At 43.3% G+C, this 16,311-nt stretch overlaps 1 protein-coding gene across 2 annotated transcripts; it reads right to left on the bottom strand.

Annotated features, from left to right (window-relative positions):
* Positions 1–905: 905 nt before the first annotated feature.
* ETV7 (ETS variant transcription factor 7) lies at positions 906–15,958 on the bottom strand. Of its 2 annotated transcripts, XM_066625390.1 has the most exons (8): positions 15,882–15,958; positions 12,630–12,750; positions 10,293–10,457; positions 8,412–8,534; positions 7,132–7,356; positions 6,001–6,143; positions 2,728–2,828; positions 906–2,414 (listed from the first exon to the last, which is right to left on the bottom strand). In XM_066625390.1, the coding sequence occupies exons 1-8, from the start codon at positions 15,885–15,887 to the stop codon at positions 2,297–2,299; spliced, it is 1,002 nt and encodes a 333-aa protein (XP_066481487.1). In that variant the 5' UTR covers positions 15,888–15,958; the 3' UTR covers positions 906–2,296. The 2 variants fall into 2 exon arrangements, with proteins under 2 accessions (XP_066481487.1, XP_066481488.1); XM_066625391.1 differs by lacking the exon at positions 12,630–12,750 and having other exon boundaries at positions 15,882–15,931.
* Between the last annotated feature and the right edge of the window lie 353 nt (positions 15,959–16,311).

The following is a 16,311-nucleotide window of genomic DNA, read 5'->3' as shown; positions in this document are numbered from 1 at the left end:
AAGTTTTTCCCAAACTTTATGGTGGTGGTTTGATATGAATTTGGGGTGCTGATTCCAAAAATGGCATCCGTTTTGCCCTATCACATCCAGTTTGAGATATAGTATAGCCTCATTAGTGAATGGTTCAAGCAGCTTCCTCATGAGGAAGCCTACACCATGACTTACACCATATGTCCCACTCTTCCTCTAAGGAGCTTCAGGGTCACATACATTGCTTATCGCCTTTTAACCTCATAACAACCTTGTGAGGTAGATTAAGCTATAAGGCCCAGGTCTGGGCATATCTTAAAGGGAGCTTTAAGATATGGGGGGGGGGATTTGAATGTAGATCTACTTCTTCCTAGTTGGACACTAACCAATACAACACTCACACAGTAGAGCTCCACCCCCAAGCAATCCAGGGGACTTGCTTTTCTACTTAGTAGCAACTTCAGACACTTTGGGCACCCTAACCAGGTCTACTCAGAAGTAAGTCCTATTTTGTTCAATGGGGCTTACTCTCAGGAAAGTGTGGTTAGGATTGCAGCTTGTTGCATAAAAGCACTAATAAATTCATTTTTAATTATATAGTACCAAGTGTCATCTGATCTAGGAACTATGCAAATAGCACTGATGATGAAAATCTATATTGTAATGCCAGTATTGCCATTCATTCTATTTCATGCTGGAATGAGCTAGTGCAGTAGTCTATCAGATGATGAGTTGAGCCTGGAACTGTAAGTCCCTGCTGCATGGAGACAAGTAAGTCATTGTTTCTGAGGCCACTTCAGTTTCCTTCAGCTCTTATTTTGGAATAAGAGCAACCTTGTTAGAAATTCTCATGGTTAAAAAATCCATTTTAAAATTAAAAAACGTACTTACAAAAGCCCCATCATTCCTTTGATTCATTTTTCAATTCGGTTTATTTCATAGTGTCATCCATTTGAAAAACAAAGCAAACTTCTCCTGACTACCTGTGCATCAATCAAACGAATAACTCTTCCTGAGTTCTTTTCATTTCCATAAATAAGCAGCAAGAAAGACCCAGACATAAAATCAAATTTACATACATACATACATACAGGGGACGTCAACTCCAATGAACACCCACACTGCAGTACTTGCCTGGACCTCACTGAATGGACAGAATTTATCTTTTGAAGCAGATATGAATGTACATCTCCCAACCAAGACCACTAGTTGTTGTGCTGGACTAGCAGTGTGCAACAAGAGCTACATCATGACCAACAACAGTAATCCCACTAATCATGAAATGAAAACCACAAATCTGATCCCGTACATATGATAGTGATCAACAAAAGCCCATTCTTTTAAAAGCACTTTTAAAAAATGTCAAGCAAAAGGCTCAGTATAGGAAATGGATTCGATTTTTTGCTTACACAGTTTTCTGCAGCCCAGTTATGGAAGGTGATGATTTGTGTTTGTATAGCTTGGAAAAGAACATTGTCAACTTTAGCAGAGTTGGTACAACAATACAGAGCTTTCATTTTTATCTCATTTGTAAAACTGGGATGAAGAATAACATCATAGGCAAAACAATTTGATAAGATATTATCAAGAATTATCTGGACTTTGATCTACATTAGCAGGTTACTGTAGGTTTCCATGCTGAATTTTATGCTACGCCATCCTCATAGAAATAAGCTAAGAACCAATCTAGACACCTTTGCTCGTTTTGGGTTCTACCACTTTGAAGAGGGGCAAACAGCGCTTCTGAAACCTTTTCACAATATGTCAAAGTCTGTGAAGATTCTAGCCAAATTTATTATTATTATTATTAACATTATTATTATTATTAACAACAGTATTTATATACCGCTTTTCAACAAATTAACTCTTTACTCAGCCTGACTGTATGTTGGCCAAGCCAGTCTTGCATCTTTGCATGTCTATCCAGAGGGCTTTTCTCCATTCTCTCAGTTTGCAGACACTTGATGCTTGCTGCATAACTGCACAATTCTGTGACATTTATAAAGCATTTTAAAAAAAGGTCTGATCTATGAGAATGATAAATGCCTCAGCAATGGTGTAGGGAGCTTTAATGGTGTAGGGATTTAAGAGACAGCTGTTTTGGAAAAAAGTAGCTTCCTGCTGAGTACACCACACTTTACCAGCGGTTTAAAAGAAGACAGTCGGACACAAAGGTAGTAGAAGTCCAGTCGGCTAATTCCAGCAATTTAAAGTTGCTGCTGGAAAGTTACAGCATGGACAAGCCCTGAGATATCTTTCACTTTGTCCTTTCATTGAAGGCCGTTTCATTGCACAACCCAAATTCTTGGTGCCCCTCGGCAGTTGGCTAGGGGGAGACCTCCAGTACATCTTCTTTCCAGTCCTCTCCTTCTGGCTCTTCATTGTCCTGCTGATCTGATTTACTAGTTTTGTCATGTTTTATCTCTCCAGGAGTTTTCAGAAATCTGGGGGAAAAAACCACCAAATTAACTTGTTGAGCCTCCAACGTCTCCTGTTTTTATGACCAAATGCCTACAGTAGACAGCAAGGATGTTTACATGGGCCTGGCTATAATTTACACTCTGCAGCCTCCTCTTATGGGCCCCGCTTTGGGCTTATCCATATTCTCATTTGACTCCTAGGTCATTATGGAGCAGGGCATTTGTTGGGGACCTGTGAGTTCCACCAAAGTTTGAAACTTGCTCTGCCTTCATGCTGCTCTCTGCCAACCTCCCCACAATCGGGTCACCTTACATGCTGTATTTATTTTTTTCTTACCTGAATAAAAGTTTCTGACCAGGTTCTTTTTTTATTATGTTGAGTTTATAGTAATGTCTCAAAGCTCTTGACATTTTTTCATATGTCATGTTCATACGATTCTGTAAGTTCAAAACATAATAACATTAGGCTGATGTGAGATTTCTTTTGACTTTAAGTGAGTGATTTAGGCTGCACTCCTGTACACACCTGCCTGGAAGTAAGTCCCATTGAACTCAGTGGGGTTTACTTCTGAGTAGACATACATAGGATTGCATAGGACTGTTAGTGAGATTAAATAAGAAGCAATAAATGAGATGTGATAGCAGATTCCAGTTTAGTGGAGACTGGCGCTGGATGAGATGAAGATTATTTGACAACTTCCATGTCATACTGAGTAAATTAGAACAGATGCTTGGTTTAAAAGGAAGTTCAACAGCTACTGGTTGTGTAAGGATTGTGCATTTGTAAGATATAACAACCTACTTTCTTAATGTCAAACCGCTGGTCCAGCCTATCATAGCTGGATAACCTATCATAACCTATCACAACCTAGTCCAGCTGGTCCAGACTAATCAACATGGCTGTATCTCTCCAAAGTCTGAGAGAGAGGTCTAGTAATGGGACATTTCCCAAGAGCACAGCTCCAACCTGTGACTCTGACCTGGAAAGGGTGAGGGACACTTTGCTGGACAAAGGAGAGGTTGTAGAAAGGAAGGAGAGACGCTGGGACCCAACCAAATGTGCACTTATTCCACAGGAAAATACATCTGTAAGTCACTTCCACGAGCGTCAACTCACATGGGATTTGTGGTCTCACATTCACTTCAATTCAAGGCTTTCTTCATGGCACAGGCTGAGCTAGTCTCTCCTGCACTCCCAATCATCCCAGGGTAGACTTCCTGGATCTGCAGAAATCTCAGCAGTACCTGCCCTCCAAAAAGGGACCAGAGTTTCCTCCGGGGCTTTGCCCTTCTCAGAGCAGGATATTCCTGGTTCATGCATACACAGTACTGTGATTCCCTACCCTGACTTTCACAGGGGACTTTTTCCCACACTTTCCCCCCACATTTTCTGCTCTTCTGATGCTCAAGCAAGAAAGTAGGGTGTTACTGAAGAGCAATCTGATGAGAAAGGCAGTATATAAACAAACAAACCTCTCCTGAAAAAATTGGACTCTCTGCTACTCCTCGTAAGGAACACCCCTGCCCTCCCCTCTTCTCTCCTCCTTCACCATGAGGGCCATTGTTGAGGTGGGAAAGCCAAAATGCTTGGCATGTGGACCACCATGAGCTCCAGCCCCAGAATTGTTTGGGAACCACTGGCCTAGTATACTGATGCACCTGTGAGGCTTACTGGTGAACCGGCAGCCACAGGGACAAGATTAAAGACTTTAATGACTAGTCTTTCTAAATCCTGTTCTTATGTCCTACCTCAGGAGATTGCAAGCTCTTCTGTATTACCTATCCTATTAAATCAACCTTTGTTGTTAGCTAGGTATGAATATGCTTGCTGGAACCCACAGGTTCTAGCACAGTGGCTGCTAATACTGAAGTGATTTCAGTATTTGTTTCCAATCCTAACTGTACAGGCATGCTAATGATTTGTCCTTGTATTACCCCGATGGTTACATATTTTCAAAACCAAAATCCTTTCTCAATTACTGTATGGTGCCCCCATTTGGATAGAGGCTGCGAACCAAGATCTTGACCAAGTTTCAGCCTCTTTCCTTAGACGGATTTTGGGGGTTCCTAATTTAATCAGATTATCCACTCTCATCCTTGAATTAGGAATCCAGCCTCCTTCTACTATTGTGTGGTCCCTTACATTCAAGTTCTGGCTCCATCTGCATCTAAGTATCCACTCTGAATCTCTTTTAAATTATCTCTTAAAGGACTCCTATTTCTCCAGGTGGTTTCAGCTCATTGATTCCAAACTTTTATCATTAGGTCTATCCTTCGAATCCCTTGCTGATATTAACCTTCATAGAGCCAATTCAATTATTAAGTCTAAACTTTGGGAACGAATTCAATCAACTCTCTTCCAATCTCAACCCCACCTGTTCTCCCCGGTTTTTTGGCCTCCTTCCTTCATTTGGCCATTCTTTTAACTATTTCAACATGTTGATTAACCCTACTAGGAGGAGAGCGTTTACGCTCGCGAGGCTTAACATCTTTCCTTCAGCCGTTCACCCTGGCAGATTCTCTAATATCCCCCAGGAACACAGATTGTGTCCTTTTGGTTCTTTAGAACCAGACACAGTGGCCCACATTTTGCTTTGTTGTCTGGCCCACCAATTACTCTGAGAAATACATCTATATCCTGTATTTTCTTTCCCTTTAGGTTCCCTCACTGAGATTTTATCTGCCCTCTTGAGTGACTCATCTGTAGCCACCACCAAGGCTGCAGTTTCTAAGTTAAAACCTTCACCTTGACTTTATTTTTGCTTTTTTTCCTTTCTATCTTTATCCCCTTGCTGCGACCTTTTCCCCTGGCAACACAGCCATTGTGCCAGTTATTATTATTGTATTGTAATTTATTGTTTTATTTCAATTTACTGATTTTTATGCCAATAAAGGTTTTGGAATTGGATTGGACCCCGATGCTTACAGTGGAATTCCAGACACGTACACTAGCAAGGGACTCTGTAATAGATAGAAATGGACAACTCCAATAATCAGCGTGTACCCCTAGGCAATACCAGTAGAGCTAACATGTGGAAGCGATGACAGCTATAGCAACCTATTCGTGCCAGAGGCATATATTGGAAATGGCCAAAGCCTGATAAATCATTTTGAACAAGCTGCACCGCTGGAATGAGACCCCCCAAGCATGATTTCCTTGGCCTTCTATTAAAGGGTAAAGCCCAGGGAGTGACATAAGGGGGTCTGGGAACTTCCAGCTCATAACTCAAATGACTAACTATCCACAATTATTCACGTATGCAAATCAAACTAGGGAGACAAGGCCTCTCCTTCCTTTCACGTGTTCAGAGTTGGAGGTAGAGCTATAACTATTAACTGCAGTAAGATTTGGCATCAACAGTACCAGTTTTTCCTGGGATGTATCACAGGAAACCAACTAGTTGCAACCATGCCCTAAGGGCAACTTCACAGATAACATTTAGAAGCTATTTTAGTGTCAAAATGCTCTGTTGGATTTAAAAACATGACATTTCTCTTATATATAGAACCAAGAGGTTTGCCTTGATTACAGACAAAGTCAATTAAAAGAAAATCAAGAAGTTTAAAAATCTGTACTTACAAAACTTCACATGATAAAATTAGTAGGTACCTTGTGATTTCCCCAGAGTCTGGCTAGTCCATTTGGATCAACCACTCGAAAAATCTTGGCTTCTTTATCTTCCCATTTGATAAATGATTCATACTGGCTGTCACAGAGGAGCTGGTAGACATAATCCCAGAGTAGCCTACAATCTTGGTATCAGAGAAAACATTGAGAGATTAATTAATTAAACTGTGAGTACCCCAACCAGTGTTCCTTTATTGGAATACAGAGTTTTGAATCACCATTAAGCTGAGCTGAGGAATGCGCTTGCAGGCTGCCATCACAGTGACCAAAGAAAAGAAGGTTTGGCCTCCATGCTGTACTTCTGTGCTGGAGTTGCATGGCCCATAGCAATCCTCCCTCTCACCCACTTAGTAGGTGAGAAGATTAGCATTTACTCTTGCACAGATTGCAGCTAAATACAGATGAACTGTGTTTTTTCAGAGCATCTCAGGCCTGGCTCCCCAGCTGCACATGGGGATAATAATGCTTATCTAAGAACCATAAGAACAGCCCTACTGGATCAGGCCATAGGCCCATTTAGTCCAGCTTCCTGTATCTCACAGTGGCCCACCAAATGCCCCAGGGAGCACACCAGATAACAAGAGACCTCATCCTGGTGCCCTCCCTTGCACCTGGCATTCTGACATAGCCCATTTCTAAAATCAGGAGGTTGCACATACACATCATGGCTTGTAACCTGTAATGGATTTTTCCTCCAGAAATTTGTCCAATTCCCTTTTAAAGGCATCCAGGCCAGATGCCATCACCACATCATGTGGCAAGGAGTTCCACAGACCAACCACATGCCTAGTAAAGAAATATTTTCTTTTGTCTGTCCTAACTCTCCCAACACTCAATTTTAGTGGATGTCCCCTGGTTCTGGTGTTATGTGAGAGTGTAAAGAGCATCTCTCTATCCACTTTACCCTTCCAGTGCATAATTTTGTATGTCTCAAAAGGTTGTTATCTGAAAAGGTTGTTGTAAGGAGTGCATCAAGACAATGCATGTGAAGCACTTTGCACACTCAGAAAGCACTATAAATATCTGTTTAGATTGTTACTAATGTAATCATCTTTGTTATCTGAGAACCATGAGTGTAATGGGGCTAGGGATTTCAAGAAAAACCCTACTTACCTGCAATTTTACCACTGATAGGAGCTGGCGAAGTCACAGGAAGAGACCAGACAACATCTTCCCTGTAGATGATGTCTGTGTTGTGATGAGAGCGACTAATCCCAGGACTGTAGAAGGTCTTGCTTGGAGATCTAGGTTGGGCTGCATGGCCTGGATGAGCAGGAGTGACTTTTATACATTCTGCATGGCCATCTGCTGGGAGACCTTCTGACCTGCCTTTCATGCCTTTCAAGAAACCAACATATCCGTCAGCATACTATGTCATATTACCTTGAAACTTACTAATAGGTATGCCCAGGATTCCAACTAAATATGGCAGACTCACTGGAAACTTCCTTTCCCAGTATTTATTTTGTAGAACTACATGGGCTTCAGCATCAGAGAAGCATCATTATTTCCTGGAAGGCATGGACAGGCAGAGGAATAGGGGGAGATGTGGAAAGCAAACCAGGAAATGAATGTCAAAGGATATCATTGGCATTATGTAGTGACCAACCAATGACGAACCGGTGAATGACTGGATAGTAAAGGGGTCCTTAGAGGAAGGAAGTTCATAAAGAGAAGCATATTTGAAAGCAGGCTCCTGAGCCCAGTGCATAGTGGGAATGCCTGATACTGCATGACTGCAGAAGTAGATGTGGACCAGATCCCTTCCTTAGATGGGTGGCAACTAGGAGCCCCAAGGAAAAGAAGGATATAAGCATGATAAAGAAATATATTTAAAGAAAAAAAAAAACAGGCTCCTGGAATTTCTGGTGCAAAAATTTAGAAGTCATACGAGATAGCCCACCCACCCCCTTCAGATGTCATCTGAGGGCGCCATCCTATGTGTGCCATCTTTGGTTGGTTGGTGGCTTGGTTGGTGGTGATGAGGGAAAAGGCCTTCTCCAACCATGCTCTGTGTTTCGGTACTCACAGTTAAGTTTCTGAGGCCCCACTGTGGCTCCTCAACCTTTTCCCACCATGTGCACCCCACAAAATGCCTTCAAAAGTCAGGCAGCGGATTGTCAGAGGGCACTTTTCCCATCCACCCACTCACCTCCACTGTTCCTTTTTCTTCTTCTCCCTGGATTTGAGGGCGAAGAGCATATGCTGCAGGTAGTTCTTGGACCCTTTTGCTTGCTAAGAATGAGTTAGATACCACTGAGCTATGAACCTAGCCCTAAAGGAGAAAATGCCTGCTGGCTCCCAGTATGAGGGAAACACAAACTATATATCCATATCCCTGAAGCAGAAGCTGAAGGTAATTACCATGACTAAACTACTGCATCATGACTCACCTTCTGAAATGTCCTGGATTTTTGGATGTTCTGCATCCCAAAAGGGAGAGTTAAAGAAAGGGCTGCAGACAAGTGCTCTTCTCTGGGTTTTGATATATTGTAGTAGCTCATACAAAACATCTCCTATGAAAAAAGAAACAAATACTGTCCATCCAACTCCACAATATATATATATTGCAAAAGTTAAGGTTAACGGCAGCCTTTGGCCTACATTGGAAGGAACACATGAAAAATTGGCACTCATTTTGTGATGTCATTTCATTCATGAATGAATTGAATTCTGAATGCCACTCAGATCAGTGGGACAATTTCAATCCTGTTTTGCAAATCAGTCCATTCATAAATTCAATCCCCTGGTAGTGAGCAGATAGGAAACTGAAGCTAACCATCATGCTTTATAACACAAGCAGTTCATTCAGACTGAATGCTCTCTGATGTTGTCTTGCTCTGTCCTCTTTTGGCATGTTCAGGGAATGTACTGTAAAGAACGACAACAAATGGCCAGCCAAGTACACTAGTTCCATCCACCACAGAAATCTGTTAGAATAGGTTGTGATCCTGCACTCTATACAAGCCATAATTGTCTATAGAGGAGAATTCAAAAGGGCAAGATGATGCTTAGGAGATGTGATGTCTGAAAGTTCTGCAATGCTGCACAATCTTTGGGGGTTTTCTGCATGTGCCTGTGACTGGGGTTTCTGATGCTGATAATTGTTAAGTCACCTTCAGTCATCTCAATGTGGCATTCAATGAACATTCAGCAGGGCAATATTTTTCAGTGACACCCTTTGGGGACAGCTCCCAAAGACTACTTTGTAAGCAGCCAGTCATCCTTGTTTTAAGGCAACAGTTCTCAAACCGTGGGTCCAGAATCACCAGTGGGTTGTGACCCAATTTTTGATTGGTCGCAAAACTGACATGGCAGATTAGGTTATGAGCATCAAGCTGCAAGTTGGGAAAGGGGAGGGCGGGAAGTGATGTCATTTGGCAGGAAGTGATGTCATTAAACAGGTTATAACCAAAAATAAGCGTTTTTTCTCGCTTAGGAACTCATTAGCTGCAAACAACAGAAGAGAAAATTTGCAAATCTTGATCATATTTTAAGATATGGGAGAGCCCAATTTTCATGTGGGCTGCCTTTTCAGCAGTAATATCTCAGCACTGCTCAGCAGCTGAAAGCCTGAGGGCCAGATAAAAAGCTTCTGTGGGCCGCATCTGGCTCCCGGACCTTATGATTGATACCCCTGCTCTAGGGCCTCGAAAAAGTTTGAGAACCACTGTTTTAAGGCATTACAACCGCTATTTGAAAATACTATGTATCCCTATGGCCATTTGAAAGGAAGTCATTCAGGATAAAGAAAAAAGTGGGTTGACAATAAAGTGGAGAACGAGTGGTAAAGGAACAAAGGTGGCAAGAAAAAGTCATTGAAAGCAACCAAATAAATACCCCTGATCAAAGTCAATTAGGCCATAAATTTTCAAATACTTAATTTTACCCTGGCTGACTTCAGTAGAAGAATTCTGGAATAAGAAGTTGGAAATATACAGCCTTAGATGATAGATTTTCCAGATGAGAAACACAATTGCACAGTCCAGTATACTCAGAAGCAAGGCCCACTTCATTCAATGCACATATTCCTAGGAAAGCATTGCATCTTTAAGGCCTAAAGGACTTAACTGGAAGCAGTTGTGCCATAAGTTTCAAGATTAAATGCTTACAGACCCAAAGTGCTGATCACTGTGAAGGTTTTGCAGATCCACATGCTCTGTTCTAGCTAAACTTGTAAATAAGTTTTTTTCTCATTCCCTTCCTTATAAAAAAAATACAGTGCTGCTAACAGTTTTTGCCATCTCTTGCAGAATAGTTGCAGCATCTCTAACCTGAATTAGGAGCCCGCAATCGGAAATCTTCCTTGGTGAGAATACAGAGTGCTTTGCCATTCATTTCAAACTTGTTTGCATCAGTTTCCCGGAGGGAATACTCTTTTTCAGCCCATCTTAACCAGTGCATCACATCATCCTTGCTCCACAGAGAGGGCTGGATTCCTGAAACCAAACAAGGTGGACACAGTACTTAAAATAAGGTGATGCTCCAACTACTTCCCTTCACCTGTACAGGAAACACCCTTCAAGACCACCTCTTCCAGTTTTTCAAAGGAGTTTCAAGACTTTTTAAATACATTTTGCAAGACTTCTACAGCCCAAACCAGACACTGTGTAGATGTCACACAGCCACCAGCACAATGTCTGTGATATCTAAGCTCAGCCATGCAACACCATGCCAGCGCAGCCTTCTTACTAATGCTGGTGCAGCCCTTCCCAGCAATGTGCTAAAATAAGTTACCTCTGTCTTCATCCAGAATTTATACTAAGGGTGCTTTCAAAACATGGCGGGAGGTGACCTGGCATCCCAGAACACCTCCTGACCCAGCTTTGTTCTTCAATATTATGTCTATTGATGAGAACTGCTTTCTGAGTGCTAATTTGTACCAACCCCTGATCCCTTAGATCAGTGTTTCTCAGAATGTGCTCCAAGGAGCCCTGAGACTCCCTGAGACCCCTAAAGGGGCCCCACAAGTACACCATAAGTGGCTGCCATTTGCCTCCTGTCTGGTTTGCTCGTCCATCCTTTCTGCCTCCCATGCTTGTGGCTTTTCTTGTTCCAGCTCTTTGCTGGTCTTTGGCATTGGGCTCAGTGCCGCGTGATGCCATGCATGCACCAGGACTCTGGGGCGCCCCAAGATTCCATGCAAGTTCTGGCAGTGCTCCACAAGACCCCTTTCAGGAGTGTAAAGGGCTCAGGGGACCAAAAACTTTGAGAACCATCTGACAGCCCAATCCTATCCCCACTTACCTGGGAGTAAGCCCCATTGACTCTAATGGGACTTACTTCTAAATAGGCAGGCATAGGATTGGGCTGTTAGTTGACAGGGCCTTTTAGAGGAATTTTATCAAGGGGTACCAAGTTTCTATTGGGCACCTTCTCCTCTTCATATTTATCTGATATATAAAACCATAAAGGCTTACGCAAAATATAAATTCACACAGTGTATGCATTTTCTTAGATCCCAGGAAAACTCTGACTTCCCTCCTTTGGCATCCAAGCCCCATTTTAGACCCTGGGCCCAGCTTTGATGTATCCTTGCAGCCCCCTCTCATGGGCCCTGGTGAGATTGGAAAATGTAAGATCCCAGGAAATGTTTGGTCCCCTTCTTTGCCTCCTTTTTGACCTTTTTGACCTGGTACAATTTACTCCATAGTAAGGTCATGAATAAGTCCATGTTAGGCCTAAGTTGGCAAGAGAAGCCTGAACCAAACTAAGAAAGCGTAACTGAGAAGCTGCTAGGGGTTCCCAGCTACAGGAATGTAGGTAAATAAAGAGGAATCTCTCCTTTGATGGCCAGGAATTACGACCAAATGGAGTGCTAGCACCTCAGCAGACAGAGTGCCGCCTTATCAAGGGTAATTAAGTGCAGCTGTGGATCTTCAGTTGGGAGGGGTAAGAACTATGAGGGGTTAACAACCAGGCCAACTTCAGGAAGGCTCTGTTCACCAAGGGTTCTGATTGGACAGTCTAATAATTATGAAGTCACCTCAGTACTATTAGCATAAGAGGATAATAAGGGGGGGGGGTTGGGTGCGACATCCTGCACGAGTGTAAGCTCCTTTGTTGATCATGGGCACCTGGCCCCATAAGTAGCCCTGGAGCTAAGAGATCTGAAAAGAGTAACTAACCAGGTGAGAGATAGGCATTACTAGAGATAGCCAGCTAGCTTTATTGTTTTAGTGCTGATATGTTTCCTAGATGTTTATGCCTCTAGCATTTGCTGCCTTATTGTAGAGTGTGTAACCTTATGTACTTAAGAAACTAAAATATCTTTTACTAAGTTGTTTCATTGTCTGTTGGGGACAAAGGTTCAGAATCCTGCCTAGCTGCTCAGTAAGCTACTAAGTACTTGTTGAGATCTAGTAACTTGAGGAGTGAGGCTTTAAATGAGAATGAGCTCAGCTCCTGCAAGGGATAGAATTAAGCCTAGAGAAGGCTCAGCGTCCCTGGACTGAGGCACTGGTATGTACAGGGTGGTGGCAGTACTACTGGGCAAGGGGTCTTGAGGGTTTTAAGGTTCAAAAAACCAAGAGCCCTAGGTCTCCCAAACCCCCTTTGTTACGACAATCCCCCTCTCATGGACCCTGTTAGATGATGCCTCTTGTACTCACTCAGCCGGCCTGGCAGTGAGAAGATGTGCCCCTCATAGAGCTGTAGTGATGTCACAGGTGTGGGCTGCAAGGGCAAAGTGGATGCTGCCCCAGGACTTGAAGAGCTGGCTGTCACTTCACCCTTGATAGAGGAGGAGAAAATTAAAAGCTGTACCATACCGATTGGTGATGCTTTTGTATGGAAAGTGTTTATCCATCTCCCAACTATCCTGAAAGTAAGCCAGCATGACTGGATTAAGAGTGAAGACAGTGAGACTTGGGTTCAAGTCCCTAATAGGCTCTTTTCAGGGTTAGGAACTTCTTTAGGGTTAGGAACAGGGTTAGGAAAGTCCCTCTTTCCAGGGTTAGGAACTTGACTTGGATGACTCAGACTGGAGTTACGAAAATGTGCATTTTTCACTGAGTCATGGACTCGTGAGTTGTGTGTTCTAAAGACTCAGAAAAACACTTGAGTCAGGGGTCCCCTGACTCAGCACTTGCCCCATGCATGGAGACTCGAGTCTCCCTGTGTCTGGGTGTGCTTGCTTACTGTTTTCACAGCATGAAAACCTCGTGGGACCATCATTCAGGCCAGGTGAGTGGCAGGGAGATTCCAACTAGAAGGCAGGGAAGGGTTAATGTTTCCTTTTGCAGCTGAATGGGAGGGGGGAGGTAGGAGTGAGTTTTGCTGGTCTCTGATAGGAAGGAAGGAAGGATCATTGGACACAGGATGGGAGGTTTGGTATTTTCTTTGGCTGAGGAAAGACAGGAGGAGGAGCCAAAGGGGTTCTTGCCTTAAGATTGGCTACAGAAGCCCAGAAAGGGGGAGGAGGCAGTTCATAGTGATCATGCTTTCCACTGCATGGCTGGTGAGGAGGGATGAGCCCCACTGAATGACAGGCTGCAGTGGACTACTTCTGTGTAGAGCTGCAATGGATTGGGTCATCCTGGTAAGCCTTGCAGCTGCTGTGCATGACCCTCCTCTCTTTTGCCACTTCTGTCCCCACTCGCTTGCAGTCCCTCCCACCCTGTTCACAGATGGGTGAAGACAGCAGGGGAATATTAAAGAAGAAATCTGACCAGGGGGGTGGTAACTCTAGACTTGACTGGAGTCAAGCTGCGCTGGACCTTCCCATCCCTGTCTCTTTCTCTGTTTCACCTTTTGTGAAATGGAAATAATAGTTGCCTTTCACACAGGGCAATTCTGGAGCTGAATGCAATTGAAAATATTAAGTGCATTGCAAATTAAGGACATGACCTAGCCTAGTCATAAGTTCATGACCTTATGAACTTTGAGGTTCCACTGATTTTTGACAAAAGAAATGTGAAAAAAAAATGTGAAATCAAGTAAGTTAAGGGTTGCCAACTCTGCCTGAAGCTATTTCTGGATAATTCCCCCCTCCCAAATATGATGCAATCTGGGAAATTCATTTGACTTTGTTGAAATAACCAGGATTGCTTTCAATAGCCACCTGAAGGGTTATGAGGATTCCTGAGACTTCAGGCCAGTTCCTGAGGAGTTGCAACCCAACCAGAAGCCTTGCCTTAAGGTGCTTAATTTTGGTTTGTTTGTGCCCTGTGGACTTACAGTGCAGTAAAGATGAGAGGACAAAAGCTAATTTAAGGGAAACATTTCACAGTTTCTCTCTGCACTTTCTAACCTACAGTTCTAAGAATTTATGGTCTTCAGTATCCATTTAAATCACAACTCTCAAATCCTCTATGCCTGACTATTCTCACTGAAGAATAGACAAGTAAGATTGAAGGCATTCATTTAAGGCAGTAAGAGTATTCCAAAGAAAATGTAACAAAGACCACAGACTATGTAGTTTTAAAGGATGGCTTATTATGTATGTAAAAGAAATGCATCCGTTTCACTGAATCATTTTAATTTAAATTAACAATCTGCAAACACAATGTATACAATGGCACAAATAGCAGGGAAAAGTGAAACTTTGAACACTGTTTGTTAAGCATTCCAATTAAATGTAGAGTAGTGGTTCCCAAATTATGGATTGGGACCCACTGGTGAGGCACAACCTGATTTTTGGTAGGTCTCCAAGAGTGAAAAAAGGATCAGATAATTAACTGTCTCAAGCCCTGAGGTTATTCAAAAATCATTACTGTAGATGCTAATTACCCTGCAGAGAGCTCAGCTCCTGAAGTTTACAAGATAGCTGCTAACTGCCCTGCAAGGAGCTGAACTCCTACAGTTTGCAAGCTTGCATATAGGGAGATAAATATACAGAGATAAATATTTGAGGGTCTTATTCTGGTTATTATTACTTTTAAATAAATAGTTTCTAGATCTCCTTTTTTAAAAGTCTGGTAAACCTAGGTGGGTCCCAATGGAGTATCATTTTAAAAAGTGGGTCCTGGTGCTAAAAAGTTTGGGAACCACTGATATAGAGCATAAGCAGCATGCATTAAACAAGTTTTCCACTCTTTTTGATACTTTGTCATAGACCCTGATGATTTTAATCACATTTTATTTCTCCATTTGTTTCACAATAGCCCTTGACTGATAGAAAGGTGTCTGTTTTCAGAAGGGAAACTCAAGTTGTCCTTTGCTTTCTTTGCACCTGTAAATTTGACCATGCAACCTGTGTTGACTAGCAGATACGTTGAATTTAAAAACGACTTTCAGTCTATAGCATTGTAGTCTGTGTTAACAACACTCACAAATTATTTATTCCAGGTACAAAAAAATACATTCTTAGTGTCATTTCTTTAACACCCTAAAAATCTTTTGCCAGCTTGCCTTATAAAATCAATTGATATGAATGCATTGGAGGAGTTACACATCTTTTTCAAAGTTGTTTTTCTTTCTTTCAGTTGAGTTATTTTTTCAGTTTTCCCCAAACCCCACCGCTTTTTTTGTCGTCCAAACTTCTTTCCTTCCCCTGAATGCAAATGGCTCTGGGGAATTCCAAAGTGTGTCAACTTTGAAGTTGTTCGTGTAAGATCCGAAGAGCGACTTAAGGGGCTCGAAGCTGTTGACCAAGAGACCCCCCTCCAGCACCTGGAAAAAGGGGTGGATTCCTCAGGTCGGGGATTTGGAGAAGGGGATCCCGGGATCCACTAATCGGGGAGGGGCGTCGCAGCTCTACTTGGCAGGTAGGGAAAGTTGATCAGGTAGAGAAGGGAAGGAGAAGGCGAGGGGGGGGTCGTGGGAAACTGGATGCGGGTGTGAGTTCGTCTGGACATCGGAGGGGCGGGATCGATGCCGTGGGGGGAATCTGGTGGGCAGGACTGCGCGGGGGCTGCGCTTACCTGCATGGCAGGTGGAGGCGGCGGTGCTGCTCTGGGGCTGGCTGCGCTCCTTTGGCGGCGAGCCCTCCAGCGCTGCCCTTCCGGGAAACGAAAATGAAACCAACCGGATTCGAGAGCAGCGCAAGTTCGGCCCGGAAAGCAGCCCGCGCTTGGCCGGCTGCGCGCCCGCTTCCGCCTCCTCCGCCCCGCAGCGGGGACGCCAGCCGGGCAGAAGCGCAGGCGGAGAGCCAGCCCGGGACGGTTGAGCAGCCAGTAGCACAGCATTTCTTAAACGGTGGGTCGGGACCCACTGGGTGGGTCGCGAGCCCATTTCAGGTGGGTCCCCATTCATTTCAGTATTTTATTTTTAACGTGTTGGACTTGATGCTCCCAAGGTATGTGACTGCATTTGGAGAAATGTTACAGATCTGTACTTTGAACTAGCTACTAT

The sequence above is a fragment of the Tiliqua scincoides genome, chromosome 4 (genome assembly GCF_035046505.1).
Source record: "Tiliqua scincoides isolate rTilSci1 chromosome 4, rTilSci1.hap2, whole genome shotgun sequence".
NCBI lineage: Eukaryota > Metazoa > Chordata > Lepidosauria > Squamata > Scincidae > Tiliqua > Tiliqua scincoides.
The sequence above is the reverse complement of the archived record's forward strand: the minus strand, read 5'-3'. Positions and strand labels throughout refer to the sequence as shown.

Excerpts from the sequence above, each read along its gene's own strand:
- ETV7 (XM_066625390.1), bottom strand. Across the intron at positions 6,144-7,131 it reads TATCAGTGGTAAAATTGCAG|ATTGTAGGCTACTCTGGGAT; the intron begins GTAAGTAGGGTT and ends TCTGATACCAAG. Across the intron at positions 2,829-6,000 it reads GACTCTGGGGAAATCACAAG|AATCGTATGAACATGACATA; the intron begins GTACCTACTAAT and ends TTGAACTTACAG.